Below are 26,336 nucleotides of genomic sequence, written 5' to 3'. Positions count from 1 at the left end.
GCTGAACATTCCTGGACTAGATGGAAAAATTGCCTGAACTCATGTAAGGCAACTTTTGAAGTTCCTAATCCCTAGCCAAAAATAAAGAAGGGGAACAGGAATTTGGTTGTTGGGCTGGCATGGGGAAGGGTCTGTTCGTTGAATGGGGATTCAGAGTCTGACCTCAGTATTCATTCTCTGCAAGTATGTGTATGATTGAACTCTCAGACAGAATGTGACCATGCAGAGTGTGTGATACAGTGTGTGTGGTTTTGAAATAGGGCGTGGCTGTAAGATACTTGGCACATGCACCCTGTTCCATTTTTGCTTGATTTATCCACTGATTTCAGCAGCTGTAACTCACATAACCAGCTTCTAAAGATATTCTGCTTGAAGAAAGTGTGTCAGGTGTAGCAATGTGCAAAATGTGTTGACATTACAGATATTATGAGCGTCACATGTAAACTTGATCTCAATCTGTCAAAAGGAGATAGTCCCAGAGTTGAGACTGTTGCATACAGCTCAGTGCAGGATTTTGCCATGAATAGAGCCTTTCTTTTTGTGGTTTCCTGTTGTTTAAAATTGGAACCCTCTCACAGAGAGGATCCATGTGTTCTAGTTGTTTGGTGGGAAATAGGCAACTGCTTTTAAAGTAGCATCACCAAGAACCTCAAGGGCAGCCTCCATATACAAATCTATCTCTGAAAGTAAGACTTTGGGGGTCTGTCAAAAAATAAATGCCAACTCCGAAATGATTCAGCTGTGCTCAGTTCTCTTTTAGCAATAAAAAAAGAAGCTGTTGACATTTTGATTGCTTTGGAAAATAGCACACAGCAGCATGGCAATGAGACCAGTAATAGAAGTTCAAGTGAAAATTCTTGCCATCACCACAGGAGGATTAAAAGACTTGACAGCGCATTATAACTTGGTCATCGGTAAGATGAAGCAGGGCCACCATGAGTAGTTTTCATGCTTAGTGATGCAGCCTACAGATAAATCTTTTTCATTTTCTCTTTTATTACTTCATTGCTCTTTATCAAGCCACGGTACATGTTTTCAATTAGCAAGCTGAAACCTCCAAATAGAAATCAGTTGCTCTTTACGTTTAGGGGGAGAGAGAACTGTCCTAAGGATACAGCTAAAATGTTTGGGTAGCGTGCTTTTCGGACCATTAAATCGCATTCCGCAGCAAAGGCCTTAGAATAGTTTTTGTTTTAAAAAACAAAACAAGTACCCCACTGAACATGCCTGATGTGAAATAATGACATTTCAATCAAGCCTGGAGGGTCAGGAGTACTACCACCTTCCCCCACCCCCCATGTCTGTGCATGCCACACTAAACCATGCTGATTGTATCATCCACCAATCAGAGATGTTTAAAAATATATAGATAAATGGGGTATGGTATACTGGAGAGAAACTTGTCACAAGTGGGAAGGTAAGCGAGTGGATGTTAGGTGTCTTACCAGAACATTTTAACCACATTTTCAAGGCATGAATTCAGTCCTCCTACTAGTAGCCCATCAGCCACTGTTGTTGAAAATCTATCTTGCTGGCTGAACTATAGAGGCAGCCACCGCTTTGACCACTTCTGCCTTGCGACTCTGTGGCTGACAAAATAACCACTGGTAGCCGAGGAAATAATCAACTCTACCCTCAACACAACACAATAAGCAGTGGTGGTTCAAATTGCTAACTCTGTACGGTACTGGTTATTTGTGTTGGTTATTTCGGCCAAATAACCAACCCTTGGTTGAAAAAACCCCTCTGCACAACACGATAACCAATGGTGGGTTAAATAACAAACCACTGACTATTTAAACCACCTTTGGTTATCATGTTGTGTGAACCCAGTCAATGTGTAGTGTAAAATGTAATAATAGATTTTTATTCCTAGGTCACAGTAAGAAATCTGGCTTTCCAGTCAATGGTTTATCAACTATCTACCCAGGTGCACATGCAATTTGGCAATAGCATTGTTACTAATATTTAAAAGTTTTTTTCACATCAGTACAATTAAAGGTACACTAGTTTTTACATTTTTTGTTAAGGGATTCTTCGATGACAGCTCAGTGAGCATTGTGTTACACCCACAGCTTCCAACCTGCAAAATGTATCTGTGATATGTGTACATTGAGAATATGTGGGCCTCAATCCCCATCCCAATGATGATGCTTAATAGTCAGTATTGCTATCTGAAGGACATTTAGTGGCCACATTTATAGGCCTTTAGTAAATTTCAGCAAGGCAGTCTTTATACTTACATTTGCCTACATGCAGTTTTAAATTTCTTTCACTTTTTGGAATGTGCTCAGCAAACAACTTCTAACAGTGGTGTGCAAATAGTTTGCTCTTATATGCAGTAGTAGCTATAATTGTCCGCCCACAAGCAGCTGACTTGGACAAGTATTTCAAATAACTACCGCTGGCCCAAGAGTAGTATGAGTTGGCATGCAAAACAAGGCCTTGCCTGGCCCTCGTAGAGATGAAGAGGCAATGGTAAAGTCATGTTTTAGAAAGAAGTATATTTTGGAGTAACAGAGAATGAGGGAGCTTAGCAGAGAGGCAGAATGATGGAATGGAAAGGAGCCATGCTGGCAGGAGGATAAGGTTAGTATAAAAAGCAAGTGGGGGTTGTAGAAGGAAGGAAAATGTGTTGTGTGGAATGCAGAATGTGGCCCTATATACTGAAAAGACAAATGCATAAGAAGAATATCAATATGAGCAGGGAAAGAGAGGGTGAAAGCCAAAGCATGTGACAGAAGGCACAGTAGAAAAAGAAAGAAAACAAACAATCCTGTCTTTGTAGGAACAGTTAAACTGTATCTACAGCTCAACTGTGCTTGTAGCCCATTAATCTCATTCCTGAAAGGTGGCCCTTTGCACCAGTGCTTATCCATTTGCATCCAGAAAGAATATGCTCTTTAGCTATTGCTTTCCTTACAGTTGCTTTCTTTTTTGTTTTCCTTTGCCTTTTTATTCCTTCTTTAGCCTATTCCTGTTTTAAAATTTAACTGCACAAGTGAAGAATCCCACGTTGATCCTGAGCTTCTGCCCTTGCACATGGACTCATGACCCCAGTATAGCACGTTTGCAGCAGTATTGAAATAACACAGTGGTTGAAATCACACTGGTGCAAAACTCATCATTGCACCCTTATTTGCTAGGATAACAAGCCTTAAGAGTGAAGCCATAAATCTCCAAAGGCTAAGCAAACGATTGCATGGGAATTCCCTAATAACTGTGTAATTCCCAGAAGGACCATAAAAGATTTCCATTAAGATTCTAATAGAACTGCCAGCTGGCTTCTTTTGACATAAAGCCTCTGCCTCCGAAAGGAAATGAATGAAGGGGAAGGTTTCCCTTTCATGTGGTTTGGGGTGCCATTTGTTCTATGGTTGCAGCAAGACCCATGTTAGCTGCTGACTGCCACTGCTAATGTCTTGAAAAGCTTCTTCAGCTGTCTTAGATATAAAATACATTATGGAGAAAAACCCTAGTGATTGTGGCAGAGGCTACATCAATTTCAGCTGGAAAGGCATGATGACACAGGCAGAATCAGAGAGGTGCTTTACATTCCTTTTGTCATTCATGGATGTAAGGCTTCATTACATGAGGCTAAAATCCCATATCTTTACCAGGGTTTCTGCTTCCGTCTTCTTTGTGGGAATAAGATTGGCTCCTTTACACAGTCAGACATGTGTGTTGATTTATGGAATGCCTTTCTATTTGTTTCATTTTACAGCCACTAGAGGGTGCTGTGGTTATAGTGCAACTCCAGAGTTTCATGGGAAAGAATTGTGCTTTGAAGTCTTCTTATTGGGTTTTCCTCAATCTTTTTGAAAGTGAGATGAAACTCAAAAAGTGCAGGAGACACTCTGGAGATTGAAAACATTGCATAAAGAACCTGCAAACTTCCATGAGTGACCAATCACAAGTGTGCAATAAAAGCCTGGTGTTATTAAGCTCATAGAGCTTTAAAAGCAGATCTGGCTTACCACAAAAAAAAACCATGGAGCAATTGCTTGAGCAGCATATTCCAGAGGAGGTGCGGTTTTCTTGCCTTCAGCTCTGTTATGTTGTGAGTGAGGAAAGGATGACATTTTGTCTTCAGAGCGTGCTCCATCTTTCTCACTCCACCCTCATTAGAACAGTTGGGTATTTTACCTTACTGACCAGTACACCATTGAAAAATGTATCAATTCAGGAAGTGGAACAACCTTTCAATAATATAAGTTATTAGAGTTCATTACTAGAGTGTGTTATGTACCTTAAGAATTGTCTATGGGAGTTTATTTATTTATTTATTTATTTGAATCCTGCCCTATATCACTGGGATCTCAGGGTGGCATACAGATAAAATCAGAACAATATAAACATAATAATAAACACAGCTCAAAAAGTATTAAAACATTCCTGATGAAGACTGTGTGTAGTTGAATTTATTTTGTTTATTTATTTATATTTATTTTATTTATTTATTACATTTATATACTGCCCCACAGCCGAAGCTCTCTGGGCGATTTGACAACAGTTTAAAATGGTAAACATTAAAAAGTATACAATTTTTTTAAAAAAATCAGAAACATAAAAACAACAGTATAAAACAACAGTTTAAATGGGAATACACCAGGGTTCCGTAGACTGATGTAACTGATACGGTTGTTATGACATTGTTCGTATTTAGGCGGTAAGAGTCCCCAGGCAGGAACCAGGGCTGTGAAGGAGCCTAGCAGGGAATTGACTCCCATCAGTAAAAAAACCCAACCTATATTAATCTTGTATGTATGAGTTCTTGTCCCAGACTGTGCAATGAGTACCCTGTAAATGTGTTTATCCAAAGGAAATGTAATCCAAGAGTTCCGGTACCTCTTTCTCCAGGGAAAAAAAAAGCACTGGTTATAATTATTTGTGTACCATTAGGTGCTTTGTTTGTAGACACTGTATAACATGAATTGGTATGACTGTTTCTGTACCATCAAGTGTTTTATTTATAAACACTGTATAAAATTTACTTATTGCTCTAGGGCAGTTCTGTTAGGTCTCTGGCACCTTGTATGTGTGGTTTTGAGATGCTATTGAGGACTTTGCTTTTCTGTTTTGCATAGTGTTTTCAGAGAAATCATATTAACCATCAGGAATTATCTGTTTTGTTAAATCCCTTTTAAATTTTTGTTTTGCTTGCTCCTGTTTTCTGCCTGTGATGTAATCTTCTTTATGTGAGTTACTCATGCCTTGTGGGTATGGCTTGATGGGGCAGAAAAGCTGAGCTAGATGATCTTTGTGTCAGCTTCAGCACTATGTTTCGACACAGGCAGACAATTTGTTTGGTATAATTATAGCAAAAAGCATGTTTCAAATGTCAGCTAGAATAGCACTGGAAAGTAATCTGAGAAAACATTTGAAGCATCTTTACAGTCTATTTGATATTTAGCTTTCTTTCATGAGCTGAAAAAGAAATAACATGACTTTTGATAACAAGATTGTTTCCAGAGTCAGCTGCATGGTTATCGTGGTGTTGTGTACTGCATAGGAATAAAGATACTTTACTGATTCATTTATTCACCTGGTTTATATTGTTTGACTAGAGGGAAACGTTGGTAGAACTGAGAAATAATTCACATATTCCAGGTAATATTAATGTTGAATTCTGATTTCCTAACAGAGAAAAAGGGGGAAGACCCAACAATTTGCTACAAAAACAAAATCTAAAATTAGTCTGTGTTTTATTTGTCCAGAGTTAGTTTGTCCTGTAAAAGGCAAATGCTGTTCTTTCACCTAACTTTTCTCTCCCTTGGGAATGCTAGAAGCAGAATGGTAGGTTTACATTATGGGGAAGTCAATGGTGGGAGTATAGGGAGATCCTATAAATATCTGTATAGGGGAATGCTATTTTATTTGTTTTATTACATTTCTATGCTAGTCAATAGCCAAAGTACTTTGGATGGTTCCCAAAAATAAAAACTTGAAAATAAAACATGATAAAACATAATATAAAGCCCTTTATGTTAGAAGAAAGCCTCCAATCTTGGAGGCTTCTGAGCATCCAGTGGCCTGCTGAGCTTCTACTAGCAGGGTGGAAGGAGTAACAGATGAAATTTCACTTCTCCATCCTTCTTTTGTTTTATTATGCTACTGGGGGCCACAGGGCACTTCAGATTCTGGCATCACTTCTCCCCTCCCCTCTCTGCTGATGGAATGCCCTCTTTCCCTCCTTCCAAGGTTGCATTTGTAACCTCAAGAAGCAGCTGGGGTTCCTGCAGCTGCAAGGGGATAGGGTTTCCCCTCCCAAGCGTATAGCACTGTCAACAGCCTCCAGAGAGGACTCTAAAACATCCCATGGTCCCTAAGATGCTCTCCCAGAGGCCATAATAGTTTAAAACAGAATAAAGCCAGAGTAAAGCCCTGAGTATTTTAATATTGTAACTTCCATAGAATAATTTATTTTGTTCATTTCTCCAGTTATTTACATTTGTTGAGATTCACGCAAATCTAATTCATTTGGTATTGACAGGAAGTTGCATATGAAATTTGAGCAGTAGAAAAGAAAAACTGAATCCCAAATGTCAGTTGCATTTGGACATGGTTATCCTTGGTTGTAGATTTTCACACTGGAAACGTTGGAATTTCTGTGCCATATATTCTGTGTTGTAGTCTATAGTGGTATATTTGCTCAGTGTATTTTCTAATTGAGGGCTAACTAGGATATGATTGGATTTCTTTTTTCAAAATAAACATGACTTTATTTTATAAGTGAAAAACATAAAAGGGGAGACATGACATTGCTTATGCTCAGCTCTAAGGCACAGCTTAAATCCTCTTTATTAATACAGTATTATAAGCCTATTATGTGGTAGGAATCATTCAACTAGCAAACCTCGCTCATCTAGTGAACTGCCCAGAAAACTTCGGCTATTGGGTGGTATAAAAATGCAATAAATAAATAGTGCAGGCTGCCATGATTGTTTCTACTCATTTCTGTTGAGAAAGGTGCCAGACTCTTTTGCCATTTTTACTTTTTAATGTATACTTGTGATTACTTCAATATACTAGAATTTCCATCGAGCACTTGAATTTTGCCTAATATCATAGCAACAACCGAAATAAGCAGCCTAAAAGTCATAGTTTTGTATTTTTAAGAAGAGCATAAAACACTGATCCTCAGCTATTCCCATGGATTATAAAATCTTTATTAGTAATGTATTGATCTAAAATTCATTACCTCTCTACCATCTGCTCTCTGTCATCAGCCACTGGACTACTTTTCTTTATTCCCACTCCATTCCACCCCTTGGAAACCACATAAGATCTACATTTTGCTTATTAAAGTGCTCCGTGTCAACACCTCAGCTTGCCATGTTTGTAGAGCAAAGTGCATTATATAGCAGATCATCCCATTCCTTTCTTATCTCTGGGTTATTTGTTCCAGTTGCTAAATCGTTTCCATGAAAGCAACCTACAAAAACATGAGGGAATAATTTTGCAACTTAGATGAAGGCTATCAGAAGAAAGAAAATGCAAAATAAACTCTTAATAATATTTCCCCTTCTTTCTCTCTTCCTTTCTCTTTTACAGTATCCAGCTGCCCTAATGAATCTAGGGGCAATTCTTCATCTCAATGGCAAGCTCCTAGAAGCTGAAGCAAACTATCTCCGTGCCCTTCAGTTTAAACCAGATGATGTCATCACACAGTCAAATCTACGCAAACTCTGGAATATTATGGAAAAGCAAGGCTTAAGGACATCCAAAACATGACATGGGGTGGAAAAATCCTTGAAACTCCCTCCCTCCCTCTCTCTTTTGCAAAGGGTGAAAAACATCAATCCAGAACAACTTCCAGGGTGCTGTTTTATTGAGTACTCTTGTTGGACTGGACTGCAATGGTCCAAGGTTGTAATTGCTGCTAGGAGAAACCTTTAGGGCTGCTTTTTGGTGTGACATTTTGACAATAAGAGGGAGGTAGAAACTCTCTTAGCAGCTTCATGAAGGATTTGAGAGTTACTGCCACAATCATAAAAGTGAAATAGATTTGAAACTGGAGCACTTGAAATTGGCCCTTTCAGCATAGTCACCAGGTCATCTTCTCATTTTCATGTGCTTTCTAGTAGAAAATCATGCTGGCCTATATAACATCCACCCAGTCAACATGAGAATTTAGAAAAGGATAAAGACTGGCTTAAGTTTTTTTTTTTTTTTTTTTTGAGGCTGAAATTCATTAAAATGTATACTAAAACCCAATGTGTTTGCAATTTGTCTTAATATTGTGTATCTCCTTAGAGCTGTCTGCTTATCTGTTTCACAGACTAGCCACAAACATTTGAAAAAGATTTGAAAGATGTGACACCATTTGGAACATTTCTTAACAAGTACACATTTTGTTTTATCCTGTGGTTAAAAACATCATAAAAATAGATATCTTATTTGCTGTGGTGCAACTGTTGCAAATGGAATCAACTAGGGATAGTGAATGGGGCTGTAATGGAGCATTTCACTCATCCAACTGAAATAGATCCAGTCATGAAGTAGTAAGGCAGAACTCTAGAGTCTAGATTTTCTCATGTCTACCCTGTCCTTGTTTAAAGTGGGAGTGAGCTAAATTTTATAACAAAAGTTGTGCATTGGTACTGGATGGTGAACATTCCTCTCCCTCCTCTCTTCCTCTCTGTTGCTTCAGGCATGTTTTTATTAGCTCAGCTCATTTCCAGGGTCAGAATCGGACTAGGAGAAACATGTGCATGGTAATGAAGTGATAGATTGTGGAGAGGATTTGGCTCCTTTCACCAACGTACACCATGTTTTTGTTGTTGTTTTTGAAGTCCCACCTTCATGTGCATATTCCTCATTTTAAATGTGACTGGGGCATATATGAGGTTTAAACATGGGTCCTCTGTCACACTTAACCTAGCCCTTAGTACATTGAAAACAAAGGACAGTATAATGTAGGACAACCTGGTACTGTCCCTGTTCTTGAACGTATGCAGAAAACTGTAGCTTGATTGCTGTGTAGCTCCTCTGGTTTGAAGATACGATGAAGTACAGAGAGAGGTGTGCATAGCAATCACGCACAGGGCAGTTGTATGTCAGTGTAAAGATGATACAGTCCTGCCCTGTGCCAAAGTGCAATTGGGCCCATACCAATAAAAAAAGGATTCTAACCTTTTAACGGTATCTCTTCTTCTAGACCACCTACACTTTGAAAAAGGGTTTATTAAGTTAACATGGCCACCTTCAGTGTAATTTTTCTCGGTAGAAAGACAAGATTCAAATCAATCAATCAATGTTTTTGAAATGCTAGCAATGAGATTTCTCAGAGCAGTTTGTGGGAAGGGAAACATTTTGCTACAGGCAGCAATAAAACTAAAAGGATTTAATGCTTTTAACATCTAGCGAACTCACAGGGTGTTAGACGAAAAGGGATTATGTGATTGACAATGGTTGCCAATTATTTTTGCATATATTTAACATTTCTACATACAGAAAAATATTTGTGCAGTGTCTAACCCAACATTGCATTTTTGTTTCTTCACTGCAATGAAGTAGCAGATTTTTTTTATTTATTTATTTAATATTTCCGTTTATTTGGCATAGTAGTTATGCTCTGCATTTTAAAAAAAGTATTAAAAACACATTAGACTGTACTGTGCTCTTTCAGGCCATTTACCTTTTGTTGAGTAGGCAAGTTGCTCTTTAATTACATCTTGGGATCCATTCCAGCATCCATTTTGACACTAGTGGGTGTAAATGTAGACCAGGTTCCAAAGAGCCACTTCAGTCATTTCCAAGTATTTGCCTGCACCCAGGGGAATTTCTTACCTTTGTGCCATATCACAAATTGCTATTGCAACTTGGTGTCAAAAGCCATTTCTAATAACAATGAGAGGGATGGGTTTGCTATTTGAAAAATGTAGAACTAGTCATATGGTTCTTTGATTCTAGCCTTATATCATGGAGCACTCTTGAATTGAAGTTTATTAAGGTCTCTCATAATCCTTGTATGTAAATGTTTGCTCTTATCACATATCATTCCATTGCTGTGTATGTCTGGACTAATATGTTGGTGACATTCTTTGTTTTCCAACTGCAGCAAAAAAGGTGCTGTTGTTTTTAAAGTCACTTAACACCCACGACCGTTGCTAGTCTTCTAGTTTGCTTTTTTCACACTGTTTTTTTTAAAAAAAAAATGTTTGAGGTGTGTATTGGTGCATAGTGGGAAATGGGGACACATTTATTCTGTGCTTTTTAGACACACGAGCTTTTGTAATGTGTACATGTTAAGGAATCTCTCTTGGCATAACCACAATTTATGTCTCCATGTGTAGTAGTCTGAGCTTGCTTGCTTTTCCATTAGAAGCACCTTTGGGGGGGAAAAAGAAGAAGCAAACATGATGGACAACATCTACCAATTACTATTCTCATACAATGCCCACTTCCCCACACTCTTATACTTGGCACTTGTGCAGGATCATTGACCCTTGGATTTTGCCTGTAAAGCTGCTTTTTACAATGATACAGGAGGAGACAAAACTAAAACCTTAAAAGTTGAAATTCAGCAGTTTCAATATTGCAGGTTAAGGAATATGATAACGTATAATGATAGTTTGAATCTCTCTAGTACCATAACCATCATGCCACAACACCTTTCTAAATATTTGTAAAAATAAAAGTGGTACTAATCTCTAAGACTGAATTTGCAACATACTATGCATATCTATACAGAAGTAAGTCCCATTGAGTTCAATGGGTCTTATTCCCATGTAAGTGTGTGTAGAATTGCAAGTATAGCATCCTAAAACCTGTTAAGTTTCAGCTATCAGATGCAAATACAACTCTGTGGTTGGAACATCTCACTTTTATTCTAGCTTCTCCCTTGTGTATTCTTCATTAATTGTTACATTCATTGCACAATAGTGATTCACAAAGTTTTATCATAGTATTGACTGTCTCATTTCAAACAATGACAAGTGGAAGATTAAAAAGAAGAAAGATTGTTCCATGTTTCTCCATACATTTTCACTATAGGGCTGGGCTTTATAACTTTCAATTTTGGAATAAGTTTAAAATGTTGTCTCTGCTCAGGGATTTGTGGTGGATATTGCAGACAGTGCTTATAAAAAGAGCACAAATTTACTAAATTAAATTTTTATTTTTTTGGAAAAAAAATGGTATTTGTATAAATTATCAAGATTTGTAGGCTTTCCTTTTTTTGTAGAAATGATTGTTTATGTGCCAGATAAGAAAATCCAATTTGTTTTCAGTAATAAATGATTGATAACAAATATGTTGAACATGCTGTCATCTGTTTCTGTCTATATCAACATAAATTGATTTTCCCAAGTTGTCATTTTAATTTCCCCCAAAAAACATTTAAAATAGTAAAAAAATAAAATAAAAAGTCAGCCTTTGTCATATTGACACTAGCCCTATTCAGGTGTCTATCTGCTTTTGTGTCAGGCTAAACTGGTAGGGAGTCATTGGGCACACATGTAAGTCCCACTCCCAACGTCCGTGCATGTATGAAGGATCTGTAAGCATGTTTAGCTGAACATGCTTGAAGTGTTCCTGTAATCATGAACCCTGATAAGGCATGCCTAAATAGGGCTCATCCCTGCCTTCTGCCACATGCTTGTACATAAGACTCTTGATATTACATTTATCATCCCAGAGTCTAGAGATGTTCTCTAATACCTCCTCCCTTATGTTACTCCCTCTTTCCTGAGGTCAGCTGGGAAGGCCTTGATCTATGTCCCATCTTTCAGATATGGCTGTTAAGAAGGTGTTTTCAACATTGGCACATCTTCTAGAACATTCTCCCTGGGAAGATAAACATGGCACTATCATTTAGATCGGTAATGGGCAACCTGGTATCCTCCAGATGGTTTTGCCTACAGCTTCCATCAGCCTCAGCCAGCATGGCCAATGATTGGGGATTATGGGGGCTATGATCCTAACTATCTAGGGGGCACCAGGTTGCCTATGCCTGATTTAGATGGAAGCTGAACACCTTTTTGTATTTCAGTGCATTCCATTGTCCAGGTAAGCTATATGAGGGTTGTTTTTTAATCAATTTTTATTTAGAATTTTTAACAAATAAAAACCATAAAAGAAAAGAAAGAAATAATAAAATTGGATATATGCAACTATATACTTCAAAAGCCTCAGTTTCAAATATCCCAACATTCTAAATGATGAGAGAGAAAGGGAAAGTAGCATCCGTGAAGGCAGACAAAATGTCTGAGTATAAGTCCATTTGTAGATGGTGCCTATATACCACACTTTCAAATGTTGCTAATCTTATTAAGTCTTCAATCCATTGTCCAGGTAAGCTATTTGAAGATTGACCTTTTTTAACTATTGCTTTATGAGGTCTCCAGCCCCACAAAAACTTTTAAGCCTAGAGCAGGGCTGGGCAACTTAGTTATTGGACTGCAATACCCATTATCCCTGCCCATTGCTCTATCGATGTGTGTTGTAATCTAATACCTGGAGGGCCACAGTTTGCCAACCCAAGGTCTAGAGTTTATCTTTTGATGATTGCATTTTGTATTTTACAGTGTCTTATTGTATGCTACTTTGCATGTGATTGTGCCAGAAAATACAAATCTTTTTTTTTAAAGGAATTCCATCCAAAGTGGCAGGGAAATGTGTCATTTTGACACATTAGAGTTCATCAGACAAGTGTTTTATTGCATGCTCGTGACTGCCCACTCATGGTTTTTCATGCATCCATTCGATGATGGTGTCCACCTCCCACTCCTTCCACTTGTTTTTCCTTTGAAAAAAAAAAGACCCGGAAAATCTGGCTTACTTTTTAAAAACAAAACTTGCCACCATTTCCTGCTGAGTGCAGGAAAAACAGTGCAATAAAACACCCACTGAATGGGCCACATGTTCGTTGCTGCTTCCTCTTTCCCTCCCTGTGTAAAGATAGTGTCGCTATTGTGGGACAGCAGCAGGAGGCCATAGCAACGGTAGGGAAATGCAAAAATCCCCCCATTTGATGTCGCTCACTGTGTCCGGCACAAAGATGGCTAAATCTGACATTGAATGAAAATACGGTTTTCCTTTATGATGGGAAATACAATTTCTGAAACTGCATATGAGAAGACAACTACATTTGTCAATTGTAATTAGTAGTACATTTTGGCTGCATTTTGATACAATAAGGCTAAAGAACCATCAACACTAAAGTATTTCAAAACCTAATGAAACTTGGTGGAGCTCTGGTTTAGTCAAGAGTGGTGCCAATTCCTGCTTGTCTCTATGAAACTTCCTTTGGGAACGCAATGTCTGACCGTCGTAACATTTGATCTATTAAAATTGCTAGTAGAACCTGACCCATTAATGAATCAGCATCTTACATACAAGGCAAATATAGCCCATTATCTGAGCACTGGTTTTCAGAACAAATTGAAAGAGCTCATCAGCATTCTTGAGACTATAATCCATCAAGTCTGCCACTCAAAATATTCATTTGATGACTAGGTACAAGAAGTCAGGCATACCAAGCAGCCTTTATGTGATGTTGCAAGTGCCTGCCATTTCTTTCCAGGCAACTGTCATAATCTATCAAGCAACTCATCATTTTGCTTGCCATTCAGGATATTGTGATGGTTGTCTAAACAGGAGCCTATATGCAACATGGCAGAGAGCTACTTGGTATGAGGTCAGCTACCCTGCCAGGCCATTTCAAAAATATGATACTTTGTACTGTCACATGACAGTGTGGGATATCTCAATGACAGTCCATGGAGAATACCATTAGTTTTTAAACAGAAATAAGCCAAATTTAGAATATTATTTTATTTAATTTTTATTTAGACACTATATTTCCTATCTTGCTTTTCAGATTTAAATAATGAAGTCTCCTAGGGTGAATCTACACCAGTGTTTATCACGTTGTTGTTTTTCCACTGAAAACGTTATATTTTCTGGCAGTTTCAAACATCACAGGGCACACTCAGGGATTAAAGCATTACTTACCTTTCTCTTTCCCATTATTAAATCATTACAGCAGATCACATCTGCTACATCTTGTTTCGATGTAGGTAAGAGTTTCTGTTAGTAGGTTGTTACAGTGATTACAATTACTGTTGTTACAGTTCTTGTTACAGTTACTGATTACTGTTGTTACAGTGAAACACTTCCTGTTCTCATGAACACAAGGAGAAATACTGGAAGAACTATTGTTTTCAGTGCGGAAATCGAAGGAACACCCACCCCCCAGCTCAATGATTGGCTAACCAAATAGCTTTGAAAATTGAGAGACACATTACAGTAATGCAGAAAGGGGGCACATACGACCTCCTGCAACCCTTTTAAAACGTCAGCCAGAACTCTTTGATTAGAGGCAGTTCAGCAGAACGCTCAGAAAGGAAAGAGGCTCCAGAAAATATTCACAATATAAGAATAAGGTTTTCAGTGTCAGCTCCTGAAGAAGGATTATTTCAAATCCAAAATGTCGAGCATTCCAGACACAGACAAGAATTATTAAAGATTTTAATCCTTTTTATCGGCACCAGAGCTAGTCTCTCAATCCGCGCCTGTGCAGTGGTGCCTTCTTACCCTGCCAACTACACAAATATATAACACAAGCCAGGAGGAGAAAATGACAATGATACAATGGTACAAGACGAGCGTCATGTGATGCAATCAGTTATCGGAACCCATCCTTAACGTTATTTTCCATATGTGTAGATCCAGTCCCAAAGTGGTGTACAACAATTTAAAGTCAAAAACCAAGTTGCCCTACCATATTTGAAAACATCCCCAGGCGTACAAACTAAAAGACAAGACACTCAAAAGAACAGGAGTGAAGGGAAAGGTTGAGAAGTGAGGTCAATTTCACCATACCAGAACAAAGGAGTGAGTGGTTAACAGGCGTTGACATCCAATTTGGCTAGTTGATTTTTCCTTAGCTGCTATTTTTGCAGGGATGGGCATGGTTCAGTTTGGTCCTCTGGCCAATGATTGTAGCTACTAGCCAGGCTGGCTTTCCTTTTGTCATGGTGCTCTTCCTGAGCAGTGGGAGTGCAATCTTTCAGCAGCCCTTCTTCCTCTTCCTCTCACTTTTGCAGTCACATGGCAACTGACAATTGGAGCAGAAATATTTCTAGCAGGGAGAGGTAAGCTCTCTGATGTAGAGTTGGCCAAGTTGAATCGTTTGAAGGGTGCAAAGTCAAGGGGCTTGCATGCAGCAATTTTTGGCATCCTTTCAGTACACCTGCATTCCATTCAGTTCATCTCAGCAGTAGGGAACATTAAGCAACTGCATCATCGCATTAGATCTATCAAGTTCTTAGATAAGTAGTGCAAATGTCACATCTGTATAAAAAGCAAATGTAATATGCGTCAACATCAGCTAAAAGTAGTTCTTAGCATTATTGATTCATGCAGTCAAAAGGAAGGTGGGGTGAAAAATAATGCAAAGGCAGTAGGGGCTCCTGGCACTTAGTTCTTCCTGCTGTACTGGCAAATAGCCCCTCAAGGAAACGGCTGCAGCATCCTCAAAGCACAGACTTGTGGGCCGTCAATCTTTTAAAACCTTATTATTAAAAGGCACACCCTCACTTCCAGTTAAAGTGGTTTCAGTACTTCCAACTGAGACAGAACTTGCCAGTGAATCAAGAGCTCATGGACAGGCCTGTACTCTGTAAACATACTAAGATCTAAGAGCCTGCTGTCAGACATTTACCACATCCTACTGGAAGGAAAAGATAACAAAAAGTTAGTATGCATGTATAATTGGGGAATGGAGATGCAAACAGAGTTGGAAAAGGAAGACTGGCAAAATGTAGAAGAAACATCCAACTGTTTTGTTGTATACAAAATCCCATCTACATGGTACACATGACTCCCTTGTGTCTATATATGGATCAGGGAAGGGGTGGAGTTGGAGGATATTTAAGCAGAATGGCACTTTTCCCCACATGAGGTAGGAATGCATAATTGTATAGTTTAGCTTAATATATAATAGTGGTGAACAGCCACGTCCAGGGTGTTAGGTCCCCTTTAGATCGAACTTGTGTTATTATAGATTACAATATCAGTAGGGTGACACCTCAATCATGGTGAATCCATCTTATTTACTGGTAGCAAGCTAATATTGATTAAAGTGGAATATCTTCCCACTCTCCTACCCTCTCAAAAGTTTGGCTTAATTCTAACTAGCATGAGCAGAGCTAATCCAGAGGCTTTTTGCAAGGAAAGAAAAGAAAAAAGAAAAGAAACAGGAGTCTATTTATTGAGTATGCCAGAGATCTTGACCTATCAGCACCACAACCTGGTGTTTTAAAAATTATTATTAATTCCTTGTGGTGATAGCCCATGACGAATGTTGAAGATGTTTTGTCTATATCCTGTTTCCTTTACTCCTCAGACAGTAAAGTGTCCATTTACATTCTGTGGGGCTGAGACAATGGCTGTGCCTCCACCTTAGATTCTCTCTCTGCCTTCTTGGGACTGCCTTGCCCATCCCTTTACACCAGGAATGGGGGATTTCCAGACTAAAGAGGATTGAGCTTCCTCCCCAACTCCCCGCTCCATGGGGGCTAGCAGGAGAGGCATTCTCAATATAATCTCCAATTAGCAGCTGGGATTTCCATGTGCCCTGCACCCCCTCCCAACAGGAAGGGCTAGAAGGATGCTAAGGGGAACCCCCACCATTATTTCCAGTTAGCCAACAGAATTCCCCTTAGTATGCTCCATGGCCTCCCAATGGCAGATGCTGTGGGGCAGGCAAACTTGCCCCAACTGAGTTTCATGGCGGAGGAGTGCTCTTCCCACCTATGCCTCCATTGGTGTGGCTTCAGTGTATTCAGACTTTCCCTGAATGGGGAACATGTGTGCACTGAAGCCAGGTCCATGGCCATGGTACCAGGTAGAGAAGCAGTCCTCTCTCTTACACTGGGAAGGCTTTGCTGCACACAGTCTTTCCCACACATACCAATGCTGGGTACCAAAGACATCATTCCCCCACCCATCCAAAGGAAGTGACACCTTTACATATTTACCTGGGAGCTGAAATCAGTGGGACTTACTTCTGAGTAGATATGTATGGGATTGAACTGCTTTGCAAATCTTCGATGTGCAGATGTTTAGATGCATTGAATATTGTTATGTGTATTTTTTAAAAAATAGCAAAATATTTCTTTTCATGAGGTTCTGGAGGAATAAGGAATCACAATGTCTATAATAATTTTGGGGACAGATGAGTTCTTCAAAACTTTATCAATGACAAATGTGAAATAGAATGCATTTTCTATTACTTGATGTGGTGGTGATTGCAGTGGCATTATGAAATTTCCTGAAGCACACTAGGAAATTAATACAATGCAAGCTATTGTTTCTTGCTTTAATGCAAAACTGTTCTTTTCTTTTCTGGGTTACCTCCTCCTTGTGAAGGCATCACTCCAGCAAATACTAAAGTATATTCCCTTCGACTCCTACAAATGCAGGAATGTCTCTCTTTGTGCTGCGGTTGTATGCTCTGTATTAAGTTATGGCGAGCATATGGTGCCAGGAAGACTAAGTTATCGTTGGTCTGGAATTTACAACAAATCTCTCTAATATCTGGAGACAATACATGCAACATCTTTGTCTTCCCCTTATTTGATGCTACTTCCAATATATGTCTGGCCCATAATTCAAACGCCTTCTCTTTCAACATGAGAAGAAAGTCCAATAAAAGATACTATCTGTATCATTAATCAAAAGGAAGCACATGGGAGATAAATGAAACAGGAACATGCATGGGAAGCTCTGCTTCGTTCATTTGACTTCCTTGTAAGACTCCTTCATACGATTCTTCAGCTTGGGTAGTATACAAATCACACCCTCATAGAGATTGCCTCTGAGAAAACCAACCAGCCCCAACTGCAGAAAACACTGGCTGCCCTGAAGCCCTGCCCTTGTTCAGCTTGCTCCAGAGTATCTACCTTTGGCTGGAGCTGATGCTGGAGCTGAGCTGAATCAGTAGTAAAGCGAGAGTGCCAGGGCTGAAAACAGCCTAGTCCCAGCTGACATCAGCTTTATTCCTGATAGGCAAGGGTACTCGGGAAAGGGTCCCATCTGCAGGTCAGGTAGCTTATATTGAGGAGGCAAAAAACAGAAGTCATTGCACTGCAGGCATAGACAAATGGTGAATAGAACTAAAACTTGACTGTTGAATAGAACTAACATTTTGGCAGAAAGAGGCAGCTGTATTAGCCAGCTTATTTTAGATGCCATGAAAGGGCAAGAAATTGTTTGTTAGTTAGTATAGTATAATCTTTTTTACTCCCAAGGGGAGATGCTTCTAGGATTTTCTGCCTCAAATGTCAAGATAACGTGGATACTATAAGCTTCTTCAGTCGAGCATTTTATCACACGCTTGCAACTAGCCACTAATGGATCTTTGCGAGTCATTTTGATGACACTGTGTTTCACCTGTGCATCTCTCGCTGGTCTCCTGCTCCTTCCGCCATTTTTTTTCATTGGAAAATAATCCTCTAAAACGCCCACTAGAGGGTGCTGTCCCACTACCCTGAATGGCCCAGGTGGTTGCTTCTCTTCCTGCTCTCTTCCTCTGTGTAATTGCAGCTCATTGCAGAAGCGGAAGAAATGCGGCTTCAGAGCCAACGGTAAAGGAACGTGATTTTCCCCCATTTGAAGACATTCTATACATCTTAGCATGGGGGAGTCTTCTGCTGTCTGGTCTCAGGAAGTAGAATGTCTTGGTCTGGCCCTGACAATCAGGCTTTCAATCCCTGGTGGAACTGATCCCACGAAAGTGATTCTAGGCCCTAAACTGTGTTATGATAAAACTGTGCTGTAAATCCATGAAAATGGAAATACTGATATGAGTGAAATTTAAAACCTACTTGTCTCGATAAGATTATTCCAGAACTCACAGTACAGAATATCTGCATAAACATCTTCAGAATTAATGTAGGCGTGTCACAGTTTTCACTAAGAACTGCATAAAATCGCCTTTAATGTGTGCATGATCAACAGGAATAATTTAAAAATAATTAGGATTCTTTTATGGGTTTAAATTATGCCTAGCATACACAGTGATTTTGCTTGGTATATTAATGTTTTGTGCCTTATCATGCTGCATTAGACTTTGGGGTCCCTCCACCCCTAAAGTTCAAAATCTCCACAACCAAGTTCTGTTTAACCTTTAGCTGCATCTCCAATATCTTCCTGTGTTGTTACCATAAACAGCCAGCTTTGGTTTTGACTGACAGAGGGTTGCCTCAAATCAAACCTTCCCTGATCATGACAAAAGGGCAACTCATTAATATCATGCATATTCTGCTCAAAGCTTTTGCAATCTGAGTAATATGTTATTGTCAATAATGGATGACCTTCTAAGTGTGTGGTTAGTTTCAAATCTGCTGACTATTGAGCCTTTGAAAAAAATAGGGTCTGACCTCTGCCTTAATACTGGCTCGATACTTATGATTTCTCAATGACCTAAAACCGGCCTCATGTAATGGTCTCTATGCCAGTCTGAAAGCACGAAATCTATAATGTTTTTTTTTTATTTGAAAAAGTAAAACAATTCAGGTTGTTTGCCTTTTCTGTCCTCATAATTGCTTCTCTTTATGCACTCGATGTACCGAGTGTTTAATTTGCTCAGAGTGACTGACATTTTCCTTTTGCCAGCGGGGTTATTAACAAATAATCAAGAGGTTATTTATATCAAATACCTTTTTAATCCACAAGGAAGTAGGCAGTGGTTGTGTTTGGCAGCCTTCTGGTTGTGAAGTGAGGTTTTTTTAGAAGTACTACTGAAACGAAAATATGTCTGGGGTGTGAACTGGGGTTTAACCAAGAAACACATCTTGGTCATTGTGGTTAGCTCAATGAGAAATGTCAAGCCAGGGTGCAGCAGCTGAGAAAAAGGCAAATGACACGCTTAGGAGGATCAGAAAATGGGGAAAGAATAGAGATTTGACTTAATATCAGTATGCACAGTGTAGAACCTCAAGCCTTGGGTCTAAATCTGGCTCCTCTGGGGTTGCAATCTGGTCTCCCAGGATTTCCAGATGGCCTGCCCCTTCCTCTGGCCCCTCCCCTTCACAGCAACTGTCAATCATTCAGTGGCTTTTGGAGGGGAGGTCACCTCCTTCTAAAAGGTTGAAATGCCTCTCCTAAGGCTTAGTTAAATGCTTTAAACTACAACATGCAAGTGTGGATGGACTGTATGTTGATCCCTCCCCTTTTGCCTTCAGCTCCCATCCTGAGAGCTTCTCCAAAGTGGAATTTGGCCCCATGGGCTGAAAGAGGTTAAGCACTCCTGGTACAGCGAAAGTGAACATAAAAAAAGGTTTCTCTTTGTCTGTCTTAATACCAAAAGACAGGGTCATCCAATGAAACTCATTGGCAGGAGATTCAGGACAGACACACAAAAGGGAGGGCTTTTTTTGTTTTGTTTTTGACAAGGTGCAAAATGAATTCATGAAATTGATTGATTGTAACAAGATGTGGTGGTGGCCGCTAGGTTAGCAGCTTTGCCCCTGGGGGTGGGGGGAAAGCATATAGATGCTAGAACAACCTAGATGTCCCATCATTCCTATCCAGCATGCCCAGTGGTCATGCTGTATGGGGATGATGGGTGTTGTACTACTGCATGACTGGAAAGCACCAGGTTGAGGATGGCTGAAGTACACGAATAGGATAGGATGCCATTATTATCACTGCAGAATGAAGTTATGATTACTCTGCGAGAAACAACTGCCATTGCTTTTAAAACGCACCTTTGTAGCATTTCTTTGTTTCTGTAACAGGCAGAGAGAGGATACGGCAAGTGAAAGAATGGAGACGATAGGGATGTGACCCATCCAACACATCTTGCTGTTACTACATAGCCAGTTACATTGCTAAGGGATGGACAAATCTGTCAAGCTCAAGCATATTCAGGTTCTCGTTTTTCTACCACTAGGCTCTTTTCATCCCCAAGATCAGATTGCAAGCCTTTCCCCCTCTGCACACAAAAGCTCATATGCCTCTTCATTTGCAGTTTTAAAAATGTGCACATTTTTGTGTGCATTCTTCAAATCCATTGATTAAAGCATGTTTGTGCACATTTTTGAAATGTTCACAATTTCCATTCACATTTTTAAAGTGTGTGAATGATTTCAAAACCTTTTTAATTGTGTGTGTGTGTGTGTGTGTGTGTGAGAGAGAGAGAAATGCATCAGAAATCTGGAAATCTACAGACAACTGTCTGCAAATTGCATAAATTCTGGGAGGTGAAAATTGGGAAATCTCATGTTAAAGTGGAAACCCAATGAATTTCTCAGCTACCCCTAAAACGGTTTATGAACATATGCACTGAAGCAATACAATTCCGAATGGGGATCTCACATAATGTTTGGCAGGGATTCGCTTCATTGTCTCACAAGATGCCACTTCAGCTATGTTTGTGCACATTGCTAAAATACTATTTCAATTAACACAACACATGTCTTTATTGCTGTCATTCCTTTACATTTTAAGAGTGAGTGGGCACCCGTTCTGTTCTTGCGGTTATAAATTCTGTAGGTTCATTCCACCTCTCACTTAGTAATGGAGAACCTCTGAGTTAGACACACACAGAGACTTTCAAGTCAGTAGCATATAGGCTTCTAAATGTCCAAAATATTTGGTTATCTACTTTGCAGTGAGATTTCATGTGGGATATCAGGCAAGTGAACATCACAAGACTCCCTTATCCGAATGACACATGTCTGCAAAGAACTATCTAACCTTTTTATTCTTTTCTATCCTTAGCTGTTCTTTCTTCTCTTCTTTATATCTCTGTCATTGTTTTCCTCTTTCCTTTCCCCATAAAAATCAAAGTGATTAATACTAAGTGAAAACACATAATATAAAACTGCAAAACCTGGAGCTGGCAAGGATGGGCTGTGAGTAGCTAGCAGGAGAAAATAAGTGTGTTGCTAAACATGTAAAAAAGAAAAGAAAAATGGCTGAAATAAACTATTAATTGCAAAAAGAAAGAAAAAGAACCAGAGGCAGATTACAGATTCCTTAGCACAAAGTGATCCATATTGTTTAAACAACAGCTGTAATGATTGGAGACCCAGCATATTGTGTTATCCTCATTAGATAGAATTAGAATAAACAACTGATTATAACAAAATCAACTTTCAATATATTCCAAAAGCTTTCTATTAAAGAGTAAGACTATAGATTAAAGACCTGAATATTTGTTTCGTATTTCAATCACTTTGGCTAAAAATATTCAACCAACTGCTGTGCTGTACACAAATTCAGTAGCAGCATATGCTCTGCCCATCTGTTAGCTCATGGCATTGTCTTCTACACAACATAAGACTAATTCTGCAGATTTTGAAGCCAGAAAATTGCATACCAGTAGGGCATGATGATCTCTTAACTCTGGAGTAGGTAGAGAGAATGAAATACTGTATAGGCTCTAAATTTCATTTGAAAGGGAGATGCTTGTTGGTTTCAGTGGGTGCAATCCCCTGTCATTTGGCTCCTCCCCTTCCGGAACTCTTTCCACCAGCAGCTTTCCACCTGGGTGCATTTGAGGGAGAAATGAGCCTGAAGAGAACCAGTTGCCATTGGGCTCCTCCCCTCCCAGGACTGTCTAATGCTGTTACCTTAGCTCCTGAATGTGCTTATTTTCCAATTCCCTCCCTTTCCCTTGTGTTTTCTACCATGTCTATTCAAGTGTAAACTGTTATTTTAAACCAGGGATGGGCAACTTGTGGCCCTCCAGATATTGTTGGACTGCAACTCCCATCAGCCTCAGCCACTATAATTGCCCAATCGCTTTTCAAATTGTGAGCCACCTTGAATGTATTGGAAGAAGGGCAATATATAAACATAGTAAATAATTGCATTCTACATATCCATTATATATATATATATATAATTGCTTACTACATATCCAATAGGGGTGTGCACGGACCCCCTGCTCCGCCCTGCGAGCTGATCCGAAAATTTCGGGTCGGCCCGCTCTGCCTTACTCCGCCCATACTCCGCTCCTCTTCGCCGTGGAGCTCTGGCTCCAAATCGGAGCTCCGCAGTGGAGGGGAGTGGCGCCAGGTAAGGCCGGGAGAGGAGGGCGGGAGGTTTACCGGGCCCTGCTGCCATCGCCGCCCGTGCGGCGATGGCGGCAGAGCCCGGTAAGGGACTAAGGGGGAGGGGGGGCCTTACCTGCCTCTGTCCGCGGTCCGTCGGCATCTTCAATTGAGCCCGCAAGCGGCCCAGACTTCCTGGTTGAACTGCGGGCTCAATTGAAGATGCCGACGGACCGCGGACGGAGGCAGGTAAGGGTGAGGAGGGCGGGGGGTTACTGGGCCCTGCCGCTGTCGCCGCCCATGCGGTGACGGCGGCAGAGCCCAGTAAGGGACCAAGGGAGAGGGGGGCTTTACCTGCCTCCGTCCGCGGTCCGTCGGCGTCTTCAAATGAGCCCGCGGTTCAACCAGGAAGTCTGGGCCGCAAGTCTGGGCGACAGCAGCAGGGCCCGGTAAACCCCACTTACCTTTCCAGCGGAGCTCCGGATCGAGGTGAAGGATCCGCCTTCACCTCGATTCTCTTCGCCATGCTGCACCGGCCCCCCAATCCTCTTCGCCTCCACCTTAAGGGCAGGTGAAGCCCCCCGCTCCGCTTCTAATTCGCCGGTCCGATTAGAAGCAGAGCACATCCCTAATATCCAACTAGGAAGTCATGATTCGTTTCCTTTATAGCAACGCAAGCTATTGTGGTAATGTAAACATGCACAATAGAAAAATACAATTAGTGTTTTAGAAACATGTTAGTTATTTTATTGAAATCATCCAAAATCTCAAGGAACACATATCTGGATGGAATCTCAAATCGCCTGGTTCAAAAGGGTGAAACAGGCATATTACTAACCAGACTGAAAATATCAGCAAGATACTGCATCCTCCCAGCTCACAAGGAACTCCCTTACCTCCTTCTTTTTTTCCTGAGAAGTGCAACAAGTAGCAGGGCTTTGAAGTGGATGTCCGGCCCATGGCCTGAGTTTCCCTAATGTGATATGCTGCATATAGGGGTTCCATCTCCTATGAATTCCTGCATGAAGCTCCCTAACTACAAGCCACCTCATCCTAACTGGATTCAGTTTACATCAGCTCACAAGAGTCCAGTCCCAGCTAGTGAAAACTGAGTTGTCATTATCACAGTACGGGGCTTCTATCCAATTGTTCATACATTCCTTCATCAAATACTTATATACACACTGGATAGAAATGGGGATCAAAATGAAAATCCTGCAGGACTTTACACTATCATTCTGGAGAGACTGGGAAATTGTGGGCACACAATTAAAAAGTCATCGGCATGATTATAATCTATAATCTACTATCTCCCTTGTTGATTTTTAAGTAAAGACAGTCCACCAAGGCCAGGTGTTTAGCTTCAAAAGCCACAGTGTCAAATAATCTTAGAATCTTATACTAGAGTCTGTATAGAGAGACTGAGCACACCTTCAGCAATCTTCCTCAGAATTAAATGGTTGGGTTTGGTGTAGGCAGGAAATTTGCCGGAGAATAGGCAAATAGGAATAGATAGATTTAAGGCTGCCAGGCACCCTGTTCTCTCAAAGTAGAAGCTACTGATAGCTACAAAAGGTGCCAGGTTGTGATGGGTGACTTACAGATCACATTGGGCTGAAGTTCCATTTTTAGCTTGTCATTCCCATAATTCCATCACATCTTCTGCAGCAGTCCTCGAAATGGTTCTCAAACAGGGATCAGCTGAAATGACTATGGTGTGGTTGACCTTTGTGGCTCTTAGATCAAGCTAAATAGAGCAGCCTTGTGAAGTAGAGCATTCTTATTGCAGTGGACTAGCTGTCTTAGATAGGACTACCATGTTCTGCTGAATGCACTCCAGACAAAAAAAGTTCTTTCAATACTTCAATGCTTATATCAAACCAGTGTTTGTAAAGATTTGCAGCCAATGTGTTGTCTTTACAGTACAAGGTCACATTATCAAATAATAACAGACATTATAAAAAGGAAATTTTCTACCATTTGTTTAGGGGGGGGGGATCCCATTTACTGGGGGATATTTTCTTTCTGAATGCCAAAAGAATTTCTGCTACTGTTATGTTAGTTTCCAACTGAGAATTAATTTGCGTTTGTTTGTCGAGTGCTAACTCATAATTATTTTAGTGCTTTTCTCTGAAAGTATTCGAAAGCCCAAGAAGAAGGTGTTCAAGCCCGATAAGAAGGAGATCTCATGCATTCCGTTCAGCAAACACATCCACCATTTGCAAAAAACATTATGTCTAGTAATTTTCAGCATAACCTCTCTCCTGACACATGCTAGCTATACTTCACAGTCTACTGAGCAACGAGGTTTGAAAATTGATTAAAAACCCTAATTATTGCAACAGGACTATAATCATGATTGATAGGAGTAAGAGCAGCAATCATGGGAGACAAACTGTTCCCAAAATGTTCTGCAGCTCAGGGGTGGGGGGAGTGTTCCTAAAAATCAAACACAATTTGCAAAATGTTTCATTTTATATTACAGACTCCAAAGTAAAAAAAAAGGAAAGGAAAGGAGGGGGGAGTTGGTTGGTTGGATTTTCAAAAATCTTGATAGGGTAGTACTGTACACAAAACTATTGTGATGTATAGAAAAAGTAGATTCACAATGAATTCATTAAATTGAGGGGCCAACTGGAAGTGCCATTAATTGTGTGAAGCCTATTAGCATGCAGGGTTTCTTTTTAATGCCTTCCCCTCTCTCTGCAAGAATGGAACCAGAGTAGTTTGTCCCAGCCCCATGGTTCTGAGGGCCTCTTTGCAGGTGTCATTGGATGTGCCTCTAGGTGCCACACTGGGGACCCCTCTTCTAAGGGCATTGAGTCCCTTTCCCCTTCAATTGTTGGTAAACCATGGCCATGTCTACAACTACGGGTGTAGAGAGCCGGAGAGGGGGTGATCCTGGACTTACCTATTTCCCAGATCGTCGCCCGTGTGTCTATGTTAGCTTTCTATGAGAGTCTTCCAAGCCAAGCAAAATTAGCTTGAATGCCAGGCTACAGAGTTTGCTGGCCTTTTTGAACATGATATTGTGATTTTTGTCCTGCTAGATGACTATGGGTGGTGAAGGACTTAAACAAAATAAAATTGATGGTCCATGATTGCTGCAAATCTTTCTTCAGGCTTTGCAATGTAATATCCATCAAAGTTTGTGAAGGGGACACCCTCTGGCCAAGGGATGAGGGGACAAACAATTTAGAGCCACTCTGGCATTTTTTTTAATAAGCAAGGCTTGCAAAGACTGAAGACTTTTAGGTTGTCTAGGTCCCTGGTGCAAGATGAACGTTTTGCTGTCTATTTCTGGTAGTCTACTTTGCTTCCAAA

At 40.2% G+C, this 26,336-nt stretch overlaps 1 protein-coding gene across 1 annotated transcript in view; it reads left to right on the top strand.

Annotated features, from left to right (window-relative positions):
* Positions 1 to 9,472, top strand: part of TMTC2 (transmembrane O-mannosyltransferase targeting cadherins 2) — a 209,503-nt gene extending 200,031 nt beyond the window's left edge. The window contains exon 12 of the mRNA XM_063133826.1: positions 7,555 to 9,472. Within this exon, the coding sequence (XP_062989896.1) occupies positions 7,555 to 7,734 (180 nt within the window). The 3' untranslated portion in view covers positions 7,735 to 9,472. The remainder of the gene's footprint in view (positions 1 to 7,554) is intronic.
* The last annotated feature ends 16,864 nt before the right edge of the window (positions 9,473 to 26,336 follow it).

This window comes from Elgaria multicarinata, chromosome 9, assembly GCF_023053635.1.
Source record: "Elgaria multicarinata webbii isolate HBS135686 ecotype San Diego chromosome 9, rElgMul1.1.pri, whole genome shotgun sequence".
Classification (NCBI taxonomy): Eukaryota; Metazoa; Chordata; class Lepidosauria; order Squamata; family Anguidae; genus Elgaria; species Elgaria multicarinata.
The sequence above is the reverse complement of the archived record's forward strand: the minus strand, read 5'-3'. Positions and strand labels throughout refer to the sequence as shown.